This window comes from Gadus morhua, chromosome 15 (genome assembly GCF_902167405.1).
Source record: "Gadus morhua chromosome 15, gadMor3.0, whole genome shotgun sequence".
NCBI classification, from domain to species: domain Eukaryota; kingdom Metazoa; phylum Chordata; class Actinopteri; order Gadiformes; family Gadidae; genus Gadus; species Gadus morhua.
In genome coordinates, this window is record NC_044062.1 from 23,429,329 (window position 1) to 23,446,637 (window position 17,309).

The following is a 17,309-nucleotide window of genomic DNA, read 5'->3' on the forward strand; positions in this document are numbered from 1 at the left end:
TGGCGTTCCCAATCCCGTGACCGCCGAACCAAACTACTTTTCGGGCCTCCATCTCACCCACAAGTGTCTCCACTTCAACCTCTGAGAAATTTCGCTTTTTCGCTTTTCTCAGTACTTCTTCCATTGTTTCCGACAAGACATAATACTTGCATCTGAGTCTGTTTTATATGCAGATCGCATTCATGAGGTCATTTGCATTGACCATTTATGGTTAAAAAGGGGCGTGTACAGGGCGGAACGTTAAGCTGATTCAGCTGCGCACACTTGTAGGCAGTCTGTGATTTATAAAGCAAAGATTGCGTACGGTGTGCGTACGCAGGGTTTTATAAATCTGAATATTTTATGCCGTACGCAAAACTTGGCTTTTGGGCATACGTACACTTTTAGTAACGATCCCACGCAGTTTTATAAATGAGACCCCAGTACAGGACAGCTTACAGGCCAGTACAGGCCACCGTAGTGTACTGAAAAAGGAGGGGTCCGGGGGGTGGGGACCTGGGGGGATAAAGTTGGTGTCAATCTGCAACCCTCAGAGCTAGTGGCCACCTCAATATTACACACTGGACCTTGAAAATGAAACATTCCTCTTTGTCCAAAGTGACCATGAATGCCAATGGGTAACTAGTGTCCTGTCTTACACCATAAAGAGAAGATAAGCTAGGTTCCTGCGTTGTAGGTTAACAATGGATGAAGCATAAGAAAGTATGAGGTTTCTTGAACGCAGAAAAAATGTGTCTAAAGTAAAGATCAGGCCTGAGTCTGTTTCCCCTGAAGGGCTACACTGAGAGTGTGTAAAAGGCCCAGGAATGTGGGAGATTTAGAGACTGCTGAGGCACAGCGGACCAATCGAGGGCCAGGTCGATCCTCTACTGTGATGTTTTCAACTTGCTCAGATGTTTCTAGTTAGGTATTCACAGTTTAATCAATTTGGTACATGCAACAATAAACACACTTTGACTTTGACTTTGAACTCCTACTGTTACCGTCAGGATTCTTCTTCTTTTTATTTTGAAGCACCCGTAACTCGTTGATGAAATGCAAAAAAGTTTGCCTAATCAGGGGAACTTCTGACATTCTTTCTAAATAACCACTTCCTCAACAAACACACCATTGAGACCACATGATTGTCAACGTTGAATTGAGCAGGATTTTATTGCATAAATAATGGATTAGTTACTGCTAATTCAAAATATGTGGATTAGCAACGATTACTCAGAAGGTAGCAGAAAGTGGAAACTTGCCATGCACGCGTTGGCTGTGTCTTTAACTAAATTGTTAATTGATATATTTTTGTTTTTAATGTGAATCAAATTTACATTACAGCTTTAGACAGGCATGTTTACATACATCAGTTTTAACCATATACTGTGTTTTATCATTTGCTGTATTTATCATCAGAATCACCATTTATTGAAAATATTAATTTGAAATAGTTTTCAAATGCACTACTGTGTTGTTTGGCCTGGACCTATTCCATGACTCGTCCATCAGGATAAGGGATCAGGGAAAAGGCCAGAGGTCACTCTCAATTCACCTCTCCATTTAAAAATAAACCAACATACAGGGCTTAACAGAATTTTTTGACGCGTCTAAAAGCATCTAAATAAATATAATCTTGAATCTAGAAATGTTGACATACTACATAAATCAGTCAAATCTATCGATTCATGCAGAAACTCAGCTGCACGCCTCCTCACTGGTACCCGCTCCAGAGAACACATAACACCTGTCCTCCGTGAACTCCATTGGCTTCCAATTAAACACAGAATCAACTACAAAATCTTATTCATCACCTACAAGGCCCTCAACAGCCTAGCCCCCCCCTACCTTGCCGACCTCCTCCATCACCACGCCCCCTCCCGATTCCTCAGGTCCATCTCTGCCAACCTGCTACAAGTTCCACGGACTGAGCGACGGACTTGGGGTGATCGGGCCTTCTCAGTTGCTGCCCCCACCCTTTGGAATTCACTCCCCTCCCACATCAAAGTCTCTCCAACCCTCTCTTTCAAATCTGCCCTCAAAACATACCTTTTCACACTAGCCTTCCCCACCTAACTCCCACCTTATTCTTCATGTTTAACCTGTTTTTCTTTTATTCCTAGTCTGTCTTACATAGTTTTGATAGGGCAATATGTAAAGCGTCTTAGAGTACCATATTAAGCGCTATATAAATTTAATTTATTATTATTATTAGAAAAAACAAAAGCAACACAGGTGGGGTGGCATAGCATTTATTTGAGCCCTCAAAAAAACAAGACAAAGGTTTGTAAGTACCAGGTGCCTATGCCAATTGTCTGAAGCAGTGGAAAAAAAAGAAAAAGATGTCTTCCACATAAAAAAAGGAGAGGAGGGGAGAGACAGAGACAGAGAGACGGACACCAAGACAGAGACAGAGAGATGAGCATTAATGCTGTTGGTATTCAGTCCGCACTGTGAAGTTAAGTTATGGTGTTGATTATCATGAACATACAATACTCTTGTTCTAAAAAAGCTGCAATAGTATCAACAATAGATTAACCCCATCCCAGAGTAGCACAAAACAAATAGAGTACCTCCCATTATTTGAAAAAAAGAGGCACCGGATACTGACAGTAATACCAGCAGAGAGGCAACTGTATTTAAAAACTGAAAGCCGGCATACATATACACATATATTATATATACATATGTATACACACACACACACAAGCGTCTTAGAGTACCATATTAAGCGCTATATACATTTTATTTATTATTTATATATATATATATATATATATATATATATATATATATATATATATATACGTATATACACACACACACACATACATTTATATACACACATACACATACATATATATACACATATATATGTATATATACACACACACATACACAAATATCTAACCATATATATATATATACACACACACACACACACTCATATATATATATGTACACATCTTCTAGATTAAAGGTTATCTAATGTGCCCTATAATGAGTAGGGTAGCAGAGCTGTGCCTGGGTTCCCTGATGGCCTCAAGATAGAACAATCATCACACAGAACAATATGTTCACCTTGAACTACTGAAATGTCATCCAATACGGTCCAACTTTATCAATAGACAGTTTCACGAAAGGTTATTCAAAGAAGACATGGAATAACAACTGCACTCTCTGTGGTTGTTGTTTTTAATGCAGGGTGTTTGAATAGTGGTCAAACAACAGATGTCTGGCCTGAGTGTGTGTACAGCGGGCTGCTGAAGAGGACAGAAACCAAGAAGTGAGGAAGGACAGCCAAGCAGCAGATGGGACCACCTTCACCCCAGAGCTCTCAATCTTTAGACTGCTGCGTGTGATGAAATAGCACAGAGGAGGAACCCCACCCACCCACCATCAGGGATTAGGAGGAAACTATTATAAATCAAGATATAGATATATATTGTCTTTGTCATCAGCAGGTTGCTTATGCTTATTGGTATAACAAAGTTCACTGAGGCAAATAACAGCTCAGAAGAAACAGAAAGAAACTATTTAGTCAAATCAGAGCAGAAGGGAAGGGGGAGTGGCGGAGGTAGGCCGCAGGTTGGTTTCACAAGGTTTAACGTCCCACCAGGCCCGGGATTATGTGGGTCCCAGCGGCTACTCCGGCCTCTCGGGCCCCCATGCCTGAGCTCCTGGTCCGGTGGAGAGAAGGCCTTCATATGAACCAATGCTACAGGCTGCGGCCAGCGAGCTGCCCCCCACAGAGCTCCCTTCTCTCTGCCTTCTGAGCCAGACTCTGCACTACTGGGATCCTGTTAGCCCAGCTCATCCAAACCAGTGGATTCCACATCGCAGTAGCTTAACAAAGAGGACCACAAATAGCACCCAGAAGAAAGCTGTGGCAACCTAAAAACCTCCCTCTTTCTCTCCCAAAATGTATCTCTGTCCTGTTTGCGTCACAAAAAATCGACTTTTGTCTTGGTCTTTGCAAATCCTTTGTGGTCAGATGATTCTTTGAGTGTCAGGAATTGCTGTTTGAGCTTAAATTGATATCAGACTGGTGCAAAAAAAGAAAGAAAAAAAAGGTCAACCTTCAAACAGTTTTTCTGTTTCTGTGAGCAGGCAGTAGGACAGCTACCAGGGGTCCTCCAAGTCAGCTCCATTCTGCAGGGGTGAGGACACGACAGAGGTGGAGTAATAGCAGAGAACAGGTGAGGAGACAAAGATCACAGAGAAAGGAGGTCCAGAAGAAGCCACCGAGAGGAAGAGAGAGAGAAGAGAGGAAGAGAGGGAGAGAAGGGACAGCTTTGTAATATCAACCATAGAACACTTATTATGTATCCCACCTGGATTTCAAAAGTAGGTTTTCCTAGTAACATGGACATCACATACACAGTTTTGAAGTGGGAAGAAGGGACGGGTAAACCACAGTGATCTGTCATGGTGCTCTCAGGGGAGGTTAGGTCCTCTGCTCTTTATGGGTAGGAAAAGAGAATTAATGAGAGACTTAATCGATAGTTGTTAAGAATCTATGTGCCATTGTGGAAAGAGAAGGTGGCGGACAGAGGTTTTATGCGTTTGGAGGTAGTGTGCGTTAATTTGTTGGCTGCGTGTGTGTGTGTGTGTGTGTGTGCACTCTCTCTTTCACTCACAAACACATTACCATACACACAATGTACAGGGTAGATAAGAACAAGGGGCTGCAGGCGTGAGCAGGCGGTCACTAACATGCCTTTGGTATGTATGTATGTATGTATGTATGTATGTATGTATGTATGTATGTATGTATGTATGTATGTATGTATGTATGTATGTATGTATGTATGTATGTATGTATGTATGTATGTATGTATGCATGGTTGTCACTAAGATGCCTGTGTGTTGGTGTGTGTGTGTGTGTGTGTGTGTGTGTGTGTGTGATAACATACCAGATGAAACAGGAGGGCTGCGTTAACCAGAGGGTGAACACAGTTAGAACATTTTCCACAGGCTGAATGTGACTCCTCTAAATATCTGCCATATTTTAATGACATATCTAAAGGCTAAACATCTGAACACAGTATTAATGAGGAAGTGATTATTCTGAACAGTAAGAAGTTATTAAGTGATACGTGGGCGTTCAAAGTGTTTGTTTCTGTATTATGCCATCAGCTTTCTTTGATTATCATTGTTTGATTTAATTTAATTTAATCGTTTGACAGTATAAGGTATATAGGTATCCAGAATATCTAACACAATGGAGATATGAAAGAGAAACACACATGCACACGCATGCCAATGTTGATGATCAGCACATGAACACAGCCATACCAAAACATACAACATGCCGGCTAGTGTGCTGCTTCCTGAGCTGGGCATGCAGTGTTCCTAGGAGCTTGAACCCATGGGACGATGCAGGGTCAGCAGCTAGGCCTGGTCCTGATCAACAGGATACCAGACTGAAGTCTAAACATCAATATGCCGTAGAAGACATTTCCCAATAGTTAGGGGAAGTATCATCATTTATCCAACTAGAAATCACAACCATTTTCAAAATATATAAACTATGTAGTAAACTACAATGAAGTTGTTTCACTGTAACCACTACTGAACAAGTGAACTCCATTGAAATATGTATTAACATCTCTCACTACTGCAATAAGTGAATGGCCGACCCCCAGCAGAAGCTGTTAATCCTCTGCAATTGAGTCAAAATGCAGCTGTATGTCTGCTCTTTAACCATAACAAGACACACATTAGGCACTCTTCATTTCACCCCGCTCGCTTCCTGCCAATCATTCCAGAATTATCAAGTCCTGACAACAAGCCACTCTTTGTGGAAGGAACCGCATTGTAACAGGTTCCCAACCCAGGTTCCTCTGAATGGGGCTTTAATGGTGAAGCCAGTGATCCACTTCTAAACTGTCCGCAGAGGATCCAGAAACCTTCAAACCCCAGCTGAAAACTGACCTACTCCGGGCGGGGATAGATGAGCCCTTCCTCTTAACATGGCCATTAGGGTAGATGGAGCACTATTGTTGTTGATGTCATAGAACGTTTTTTTTGACGGTTTTATTAAATTGTTATATAATGCAAACATGAAACACTGTTAAGGGGAGCAGCAGCTGTATGGCAAATAAAAACAATTAGAGTTTGAAATTTCACTTTTAATATTAAAAGTTTAAGTTCTTGAAATACTTCATGAGGAATTATGAAGCCTTGCAATTCGGCATGAGTCTGCCATGTGCTGCATACAGCATGCACAAGATATGGGGAGAGTACAAGTGCAAAATAGGACAAAGTGTAAAAAAATTATAATAATTCAAGTGTTCAAGAGACACCATGGACTGTGGTCCTAATTATAATCAGGAGAACATCGTTCTAATCTAATCGTCCATATCGGAGGCTCTCATCAAACATCCTATCAACGCTTCCTTTCTGTGGTCTTAGCCCTAAAATAAACTGATTTTATCTGTCAATACCTGAATCCTATGAGAAGCACTGTGTCACCTTTATCTTTCATTGAAGCCACCAACCCAACAATAAAACAAAGCTCGAATTGGTTTGAGCTCTTGAGAAATTAGTACTACAGATGACTCAGAACAGAAATCACTCATCAGCAGGAGGACGGAGTCAGGTGAAGCGTCAGCAAAAGGGCGAGTGGACACTCACCCCATCCTCTTCACCAGGTGGGTTCAGGTCCTGGTATACTGCTTCAATAAGGCTGCGTCTGTCAGGAGGAAAGAACACACAGAGTCACTACAGGCTCAACAGTGGGCTGTTGATGAAGTGTGAGTGAACTTCCACTTTCAGCTTGACTTCAAACAGAATGAGAATTAAAAGCATGCATTTGGACTTAGAGTTCTAGGAAGACGGGGGGGTGGTGTTGGGGGGGGGGGGGGGGCGTGTTATCTCTGCGGGCATGACCAATTTGTGATACTTTCTTACTGCCGTCGTTGTGTAGGAGCGTTCTAATGAGCGACATTGTATATTAAATGCGGCACACAACTTAACGAGATATAAAAATTGTCTAAGAGGCTTTACCTCTCTCGGACACACACGCACACACACAAACTATAGAGAAGCTTAACCCTCTCATGGACGCGGTTCAACCACTGCCCAGATAGAGCTCCACACACACACCTTGCTGCCTGGGTCACTTTATTGTGATATCAACAGTGTACAAAAAGGCCCTTCTACGTCTCCAAACAAACACCAGCGGCGTCTGGAGCACAATGTTCACAACAATAGATGGCAGAGACCAGCAAAAACAATGTTACTTCTGCCTTTGATGTTGATGTGAAGAATGCTAACGCAGGGTTTGACGCTTACCTTTTCCCAAGGAGTAAATGTGCTCCTAAGTTGAAAAATGTAGGAGTGTGGCGCAATGCAAATGTATTATGGTTCCGCTCTCTCGGCCATAAACCCACTGCCCAGACGGAGCTCCTGTAACTACAGTTCAGATGTTGTTGTAGGAGGCCACTGATGAAGAAGTTAAAGGGTTTTCTAAATATAGTACATATTTTAGGAAAAGGTTGAAGTATTTCAACGATGGGACCGAGCTTGGAGCAGAATTTCTGTATTTTTACTCAAATGGTCTGAACATACATTCAGAACAACTAAGGGTTCAGTTGCAGGGCTGATTGCTTTTTTAGTCCTATAGCAGTATATAACATGAATAATAATCACACAAGTCATATTTTTTATGAATAGACTTTTATTAATAAAAGAAAATGCAAATAATGGTATTTCAATATTGAATTTGGTCTCAGTCCCGGTGTTCAGCCAGGTTATCTGATAGTCCCACAGGCTAAAGTTATATGCTGCATCAGGTTGTGGTGAATCCTTCAGTGCAGTATCTGCAGCGTCCCCTGTTTGTCTTCACTGGCATGTGTGTGAGTAGGTCAGCGCCTGCATCCGGTAGGGGGTGTACAGATGGCCTCTTGGCTGGGACCCGGTTCGGTGAACTCCCATCACCTGAGGATGGTCTCTATAGAGCATTCAGAAGGATCCTGAATGTCACCTTCTGCGTTGTTGGGCTCCCATTGCCTGAAGATGGTCGTCCCCTCTTTGTTGTGCTGAGAGTTGTGTTCCCCAGGCTTGGAGAGGATGCGGATTGGACCTGAAACAGTCTCCTGTTCAGTACGTCTTTCCTAGTTCGCAGATTTTTAGTGCTTTGCCAGAATCATGTCTTCTGAAACAAACTTCTGGAAGTACTCCAGTGGTCGGTGGAGGGAAAGGCCTCACCGCTGACACTTTCTCATCTTCATCTGCCTCTTCGTCACTCGCATCAGTGCCGTCTGATTCCATTTCAATATCCCTCTCACCATTTTGCCAGTTAATCCCAACCTGCACACTGTAATGACCACTATTGATGATCAATACATATAACAGATAGCTATAATGATAGGTCTATGAATGTAGTTTACCACTACGGATGATCAATACATATAACAGATAGCTATAATGATAGGTCTATGAATGTAGTTTACCACTACGGATGATCAATACATATAACAGATAGCTATAATGATAGGTCTATGAATGTAGTTATCACTATGGATGATCACTACATATAACAGATAGCTATAATGATAGATCTATGAATGTAGTTTATCACTATGGATGATCAATACATATAACAGATAGCTATAATGATAGGTCTATGAATGTAGTTTATCACTATGGATGATCACTACATATAACAGATAGCTATAATGATAGGTCTATGAATTTAGTTTACCACTATTGATGATCAATACATAATAGATAGCTATAATGATAGGTCTATGAATGTAGTTTACCACGATGGATACAGTGAGAGGACTGTGTGTGAGAAACGTAGAAGGCAGTAACCTCCACCATATCCGCATGTTGTGCTCTACTGTTAACATAATGGTGCCGCATAAATCAGTCAAAGGCTTCTATCTTCTCTCTGTCGGGATTTGACATGATGGGATGGAATTACTCTAATCAGAGAGTCTCCACAGAGCCCGGCAACTGTTGAATTTCACAGATGCATTTTATGATTTATGCAGATTATATTAGCATATATTTTCGTACAATATTAGGAGCATATCTTTTCTATAAAATTCAATGTAGATGCTTGCATGAACGGACGCACACATTGTTGCTATCTTATTATTAAAAGTGAATTTGTTGTCGAGGCGGTGGACTTATGAGACCACAAAGAGATGCAAGACACAAGGCGTATCATAACATCTAGACGAGGGTATTCAATCAAACTTGAAAATATACAGGAAGTGAAAATCGGAGCAAAGCGCTGCTCAGATGTTATGCTGAAGAAACCATCAAAAATCAACGTCCAGCTCCACATATCAAGAACCAGCTCCACATATCCGCAAACTAAAGACTTTCAAACCCGTTCTCTTTTCTGTTTATCACTGTTGCAGGGGGCGTTTGGTCTGTGTCACGTTGTTTGTGTGTTAGCTCCATTTTTTGTTTTTGTATTTGTCGAGTACGTGCAGTAAACGCAAAGCAGGGTCAGAATGACGTCCAATGCTGCCCTTGGAATTGTGTTTATTTAGGTCATTTAAAAAAAAGACGTCAAGTTGGGAATCATATCGTTTGGGTGTGACACATTACCGCTCTCTCACATGTATAAATGCCTTATGACGTCTTGCATTTACAAAGAAGGCAAGAAAAAATCCAGAAGCTTTCCATGTATTGTATTGATACTGGTTATTTACCATTTGGAAACGATTGGACTCACAACTCTTTTCAATGCATCACCTTATACCGCTTATATTAAGATTGAAATAAAATCTATTAATTTATGTCAGCTACTCAACTACATTTTGGGAATAATGAACAACTAACAAAAATGGGTGGGAACGAATGCAAACCGTTCATGGTATGGTAGCATTTCAAATAGATTGTCTGGGCCATAGTCGGGACGTGGTGACGAAAATCTGCGGTAACAACATGTTTACTAAGGCCATTCAACATTTAAATGATTCTTGCAGAATATGAAGCCAAAGGTATGGTAGGAGAGGGGCTTACTTGCTGGCTAGACCTCCCCCAGGTGGCAGGTTGGGGATGTTGGCAGCAGACAGGTTCCTCATCACTGTTACCAGGTCTGGTATGGCCTCCTCCCCTGATCCAGACAACATCTCTAAGCCAACAACACACATTTCACAGATGTCAGTGTTTAGGACAAAAGGTTTGCCAAGTACAACAACAGAGAGTCAGGGATGAAGAGGGAGAGATAGTGAGGGGGAAGGGGAAACAACAGGGAGAGTTGAAAAGCACGGAGAGAAGATGAAAACTACACATCTCTCTTACACGAGACAGAGACCTGAAACCTAGTTGGGAATGTGGCATGAAGCCAGCTCAATGTTCCGCCAAAACATTCCTCAGACTCTTTCCGTCTTTCCCACTCTTTTGGTCGTTCTCTCTTACTGCGCCAGACAACACCCAGGGCCAAACATGAACTTTCTCCCCTCTTTCTCCCCTCCCCGTTGAATCAAGTCTCACCTAAGCATTCAAACATCCTCACAATCGCAAAGCAGCACCTTAGCATTCAAACATCGTCACAACAGCCAACATCAAAGTTAGAGTTTTGCTGTAATAATAACGATGGTTTGGGGCAGAAAAAAGCAGATAGCCGATAAATCGGCCGATATCAGAAATTAAAAATATTTGACTTTATTAGAAACTGGATAACTATCAAACCGAACATCTTAGTCAGAGTAATATAAACTTCAATAAATACTGAACATAAAAATAAGCGCACAAAACGTGTGGAGCTCTCTCCGGGCGATGTGGGTGGTGTTGGTGGTGTGTGTTGACGTGTGGCGCTCTGTCTGGTAGCGCTGTGTGTGTGGACGTGTGGAGCTCTGTCTGGGCGGTGTGTGTGGATGTGTGGAGCTCTGTCTGGGTGGTCTGTGCTGACGTGTTGAGCTCTGTCTGGGCGGTCTGTGCGGATGTGTGGAGGTCTGTCTCGGCGGTGTGTGTGTCAACGTGTGGAGCACGGGGACATGGCCCTGTGGGACCAGGTGAGGCCGCCGGCCACTATCTGAGCTCCCAAGATAACCATAAACTCAGTCCCTCCAGAAAAAACGTGATTATGCAATCGCATAATTCAACGCATAATCAGCCAAAGTCTGCATATTCATGCGGGGGCCGCATTTTTTCAAATATGCCGCACTTACACCGAATAAATTGCCGATTTCCACGCAAAATACGCGGGGCTTGCATGATTTCATAATCTCCGCATTTTCGTTGCAAAAAAGTCACATATAACTTAGCAGAAAGTGTTGAAAATGTTGCGTTTACTTCACACAAAAGCAGCCATTTCCCCTGTTGCCATGGGAACGTTATCAAGTGACGTAAGTACGCGACGTGAATGTCATCGGAAAGCTGCATTTTTCGCAAGTTCCTGCATTTTTTCGCAAGTTCCCGCAATTTCATCGCATAAAAATTGCATAAATATGGCGCATATTTCACCGCATTTTTTAAGAAAACGTGGCGCATAATCAAGGATTTTTGGCCGCAACAATCACAAAAAAATGCAGCGTTTTTCTGGAGGGACTGCATAGTTTGTAAAACGTACGATCACCGCTGATGCATCGGCCAAACTATTAAATCGGTCGACCACTACATCATGTCACATGTACCTATACCATGGAGAATACCCAGCACAAATATTAAAGATCTTCAGACCGACTTCATTTTTTTGGAGCAAATGCACTGTACAACAAACTGGTATTGGCCCAATAAGTTATAACTGTTGGACCGTCACAAGATTTGTATTGTCTGGAAAGGAATACAAGAAGCCAGAGGTCAACACGCCTAACTCTAGCCTACATCAACGAGACAAATGTTGAAATGTACAATTAAGGGTGATCCCAGTGCAATGAGCAGAAGTCTTGTTTCCTTACCCAGCTGAACTTCTACAATCTAAGACTTATCTCAGCATCAAGACACAAAGAAGGTGTTATAATGTAATGAGAGACAGGGAAAAAAGGAAAAGAGAAAAGTTTACTTGGGAGGATTAGGTGAGATGAACTAATCCAGTGAACAGGCGGAATGTGTGAACAAGGGTAGCGACGGGAAGAGGGGGTTGGACCAAGTGTTATGACGAGGGAGTGAGAGGAGGCAGTGTGAAGGGAAAGAGAGAATGCAAGCTGGAAGAGAAAAGGGGGTCAGGACTGTTCAGCTGTGAACTGGAGCGAGCCTGGCTGAAGGTAGAGATAAAGACTGATGCTTGGTTAATCATGCACGGATACTTAAAAAACATATGATCAATGCAAAACCAATGGGGCAAAGCTTGTCTTTAAAATGACTTTTACTGTATATCAGGAGAACAACCATGCATTACAGCGCTATTATCGTGAAGTTGTTTCAAAGGGAAAAGATGGAAAGAGGAAAAGTGGCATGAGAGATTGATACGGAATGAGAGACAGGGAGAGATTGATACATTAGCAGCAGCCTTAGCAATCGGCGCTACAAGCCAATGTTTACTTGCACTGCGGTACTTCAGTATAGGTTGCTTTCGATAACATGACGGTGTGCAGTTCTAGTTTCATTTTGGATGCCAAATTTCTCAGAAGGAGTGAAAGCCCAGTTGTTTCCCTATTGTTTCCCAACGGGGAAACAACCTCAAAATGTAACTAGAAAATGCATTTCCTGCAGAAAATGAGGTGAGTGCTGTAGTACAAAGTGAGGTTGAAAATATTTTTTAATGAAGCCACATAGATTAAGACATAAAGAAATGTTAAATGACTTAAATCAAGTGAAGGGATTTGAACAAAAGTTCAAAAGTCTAAATGGAGTAAACCACGTAAACCTGAAAAGAAACGCGCGATTCCAAGCTATTCTGAATATTTTAATGGAGTCTCTAGGTGAAAAATTTAGGGAGGAGATAGGTCCCAAAGTTTGTAAAGAATAATAAAGAAAGAAAGAATAAAACTTATGAAGAACAATAGTTGAGCGCTGCATGCAGCACTCACCTAATAAAGAATACACACCTGCTTATCATTATCTCCCTCATCTGGAAATCAGACTTTCACCTCACTAAAGTAAAACTATTTTGGTTAACAGACGAAGCATAAGCATAAGGTGCCCGAGAGAAGGCTAATCCTCCCGGACACTTCTAGTATAACCCCAAAGGATGTGTGCCGCTCCGTCTGGGCTATCATTGGTAACAGATTATATCGAGGAAGCAAGGAATTATATTCTTAATTTCATCAGTTCATCGTCCTTTTCTGTACCCACACCTCTATCCTTCCATCCATCCATCCTCACCTTCCACTCGAGACTCAAGGTGTTTGTTGAGGTCGGCGTCTTTCCTCACAGCCTCCTCTGAGATTTGTGGAGCATTGGGGAAACATACCAGCACAACGCTCATGTTATCCCGACTCCCCTGAGGAAGGCCGGAGACCAGAGAGACAATAATTAGCAATTAGTGGCTTCGGTACCATGCTGAAAACAAAGATCAAAAGTCCCAGGAGTGGACTTCTAAGCAGGGGCGTAGCACCAACTTCTGGGCCCTATGTACAAGAGGTCCTGATGCCCCCCCCCACCCCCCCCCCAAGTGCCATACCCTAACATATCACAAAGCATACCATATGACCAGGGTTGGAGTGGGATGAGGATTCCTGACGGGGGGGGGGGAAGGGGGGACATTTCGCGATTGCTCATTCGTGTGACCTAAATACAGCAGTAAGTGGCCACTGGGCACAGTGTGGGGCTCCTACCACTAGGGGTGGTAGAAAAAAAATAAATAAAAACTTCCCATGGGCCCCCCTCTGCCTTACAAGCCTGTAAGCCTGTCCACCTTACACCCCTAGTCCGTCGGCCCTGCTCTTAAGATCTCAAGGATCGCAATTCATTAATCCATTTCTTATAGAAAACAGGGTTAAGAGTAGAAGTGGTACAAAAATCGGTAATAGCCATTCGATTTTACGATTCCTTAACAGTGACTGCTAATGATACACACTTACCTTATGCAAGCAGGTGTCAACCAACTCATTGCAAACCCTCTCCAGGTCGTGGGAGACCTCCAGTCTGGACCGGACGAACTCGCACAGCTCCTCGTTGGACATGACGTCCCAGATGCCGTCACAGGCCAGGACCACGAACTGGTCCAGCTCAGGGGAGCGCACCATCTCAAACACATCCGGCTCGGGGCTCACCAGCTGCTCCGTCTGGCCCTTCCCGTCCACGCACTTGTAGTCAAAGTCCCCCAGGGCCCTGGAGACGGCCAGCGAGCCGTTCACCCTCTGGATCATCACTGAGCCGCCCGCGTTCTGGATGCGCTCCTTCTCCTGTGGGTTGCAGGGCTTGTGGTCCAGCGTGGAGAAGCACACGCGGGCGTTGCGGTACAGCACCGCCCGTGAGTCCCCACAGTTGATGAAAAAGAGGTGGTCCGGGGACAGGAGGACCCCAACTGCCGTGGAGCCGCTGCGGTCCATGCCGTTGCAGCTGCGCATGTGCTCGTCGATGTGCAGGAAGCCGCTTCGGATCCCGGTCTTCACCGCCTCCACGGTGAGGCAGACCGGGGAGATCGGGTCTGCGGTGGAATCGTCCGAGTCGTTATCCGTGCCCAGTAGCCCTGACCCGGCGGAAAAGATGTGCTCCAGAAGGTGCTTTGAGCAGTAGTGGGCCACCCGGGAGCCGGCGTGGCCGTCGTAGACAGCGAAGAAGGCCCAGTCCGCCATGCCCTGGGCGGGCAGTCCGGGCATGGCGTTGTGGGCGTCCTCCATCTCCACCCTCCAGCCCTGCATGGAGCTCAGGCCGTAGCGCAGCCCGTTGCCCTCGCCATGGGCATTGTGCTTCTCCGTCTTGGGCTTGTCCAGGAACGCCCCCATAGCTCCTCCCTGGAGAGACGACCGCTAGAGGGGGGGGGGGGGGGGGGATATTTAGAATAATTTAGGAATTCATTCATGATGTCGGCTGCTCCATCACAATGGCCTACTTCTTAAATTCAGGCAGAAAATTTAGACTCAATGACAGGATCATCGAGGTGGTTTACAAGCACAAAGGCACAAATAGTATAAACTTCATAATTTTTATTTAGGCTCATTATGAGCCCAGATGGACGTTAATAATATGTAAATCTAAAGTGTTTGCTCAGATCTGGAAAATAAAAGCATGAAATAAAAAGAAATCCTTAGCACTGATCATTAACCTTTTGCTTTGCGGGGATAAAATGATTATTTTACCAAGATTGTTATAACTCATCATATCCAGAAATAACTACTGAGGGATTCTGATGTATTCTTATTTTGCCAGTGTGAACTAGCTTCTAAAAGCTTATGAAATTCAGTATTGGATGTGTGTGATTACCCTAAATGTCAAGTTAGATGCACTTCCGTAACCAGTAGGGCCGCTTTGATTCATCAACGTTAATAACTGATGCGGAAAATACGTCAATAGGTTTTTTCCTCACATGTTTAAATTGTAATCAATTAAAATGTATTGCTATTTGCCATAAAAATCTATTTTCCTTGGGCCAAGGTGATAAAACTTGATGCAGGTGATGCAGTCTAATATATTTCTATGGCAGACGGCACTGGAGGGCGAAGTGAAGAGGAATCAAGGATGGTGATGTGAAGGTGGAAGGGTAGAAAGAAGACACCAAGCTGTGTGGCTGGTTGAAAAAAAAGTGGAAAATGTTTCAGCTTTTTTGGTTAAATCAAAGTCTCATCCAATAATAAGGGGTTCGCTCTGTCCATGTGAAACAGATCCACAATTGACACTTTTTTCCCTTTACTACACAACCTTAAAGGTCCCATGACATGCTATTTTATGTATTCTTTAATATAGGTATTAGTGGGCAACTAACACAGTATTCAAAGACGTTCCCGAAATTCAGCCGTGGTGGAGAGTTACAGCCACTCCGAGCCAGTCGCACATTGAGCTTCCCCCAAATGCGCTGTTTTGGTGTCTGTAGCTATAATGCAAATGAGGAAGAGCGAGGCGGGTCAAGGAGGAGGGTGGGGGTGTGGCCCTGAGCAGCTTGCAGCCACGGTACCATGCGCTCCGTTTACAGTGGATGTATCGCAATGGCGAAGCGCACACAGCCTTTAGCCGTGTTCTGCAAATATTCTAGAACACACGGGAGTCCTGGAGCTCTATATCTAAATATTATCATATAGCCTACATCGATATCTATATCATATAATATATATTATCACGTCCAAAAGCTGTGTGAGCCGATATTATGAATCTCAAACGACCGCGTTGGGTTCTCCGACGTTCCTGGTTCTTCAACGTCCTCATCAAGGTGAAGTAGACTGAACCGCGACAAGGAGGAGAAAGGGATCGTTGCCGGGCAGCGCTTCGCTTAGGCACCTCCGCCTCTGGCGGTGGTCCCTCAGCGGGGCTCAAGCGGGAGACATTCGCCGCAAACAATCCCTTTGTCCTCCATGTCGTGGTTCATGTTCTTGAGGGAGTCAAAGACAAAGTTCCTTTCCCCCAATTCATTCTCAACCTTGGCTGAAATAACCCCCAATACGAGTCTCGTTGTAGAAATACCAGAGACGAGAGTCCGACGTGTTATGCGCCATAACACCAAAAGCAGAACGGTTATCCAAATAACAAGGAAGTGTGCAACACTTGCGTTACAGTCCTGGGGCTCTATATCTAAATAGTAAATAATATCATATAATACATAGAAATCTATATCATTTAATACATATTATCACGGTCAAAAGCTGTGTGCGACTCCAGACGATATTATGAATCACAAACGACTTTGTCGGGTTCTGCGACGTCTCTGGTTCTTCCACTTTCACGTTAACCTGAAGTCGACTGAACCGCGCGCTGCCTGCTGCCGGCTGCCCGCTGCCGGGCAATGGTGCCTCGCGGCAACCGGCGGCATGTCGCAGTTCATGTACTTCAGCGAGTCAAAGCCAAGTTCCTTTCCCCCAATTCCTTCTCAACCATGGCTCAGATAACCCCCACAACAGTCTCGTTGTGGAAATACAAGACACGTCAAAGAACCGACAAGAAACACTTGCGTTACAGTGTGTGTATTCACACACACACACACACACACACACACACACACACACACACACACACACACACACACACACACACACACACACACACACACACACACACACACACACACACACACACACACACAGCGCTCGCACAGTCGAGTCTCATTGGCGGGCCAACGTCTCTGGGCGGGCCAGGCAGAGTAAGGGGAGGAGCTGAGATTCTAGGTGACGTCCTAAATACCGACATTCCAAATCAGCGCACTTGAGCCTCCGTTTTTTTCCAAAGGCGAGCAGAACAGCTAGTGCTCGTTTTACACCAAACGCAAGTTTTAGCCACTGGGGGACCATAGGCAGGCTAGGGGAACTCATATTTATGTTAGAAAACCT

The 17,309-nt window shown here is 43.8% G+C and overlaps 1 protein-coding gene across 6 annotated transcripts in view; it reads right to left on the reverse strand.

Moving 5' to 3' along the window:
- Positions 1-2,215: 2,215 nt before the first annotated feature.
- Positions 2,216-17,309, reverse strand: part of ppm1ba (protein phosphatase, Mg2+/Mn2+ dependent, 1Ba) — a 32,088-nt gene continuing 16,994 nt past the window's right edge. The window contains exons 2-8 of one of the 6 annotated variants that reach the window (XR_003979637.1): positions 13,914-14,804; positions 13,216-13,333; positions 9,970-10,081; positions 6,619-6,676; positions 4,896-4,912; positions 4,360-4,440; positions 2,216-4,131 (exon numbers count right to left, since the gene is read on the reverse strand). Coding sequence is in view for 4 of the 6 variants with exons in the window: in XM_030379014.1 (XP_030234874.1) it covers positions 4,102-4,131; positions 6,619-6,676; positions 9,970-10,081; positions 13,216-13,333; positions 13,914-14,780 (1,185 nt within the window). In the remaining 2 variants the exon portion in view is untranslated. Of the gene's footprint in view, positions 4,441-4,895; positions 4,913-6,618; positions 6,677-9,969; positions 10,082-13,215; positions 13,334-13,913; positions 14,805-17,309 lie in introns of all 6 variants that reach the window. The other 5 variants (XR_003979636.1, XM_030379017.1, XM_030379016.1 and 2 more) reach the window with 5 other exon arrangements.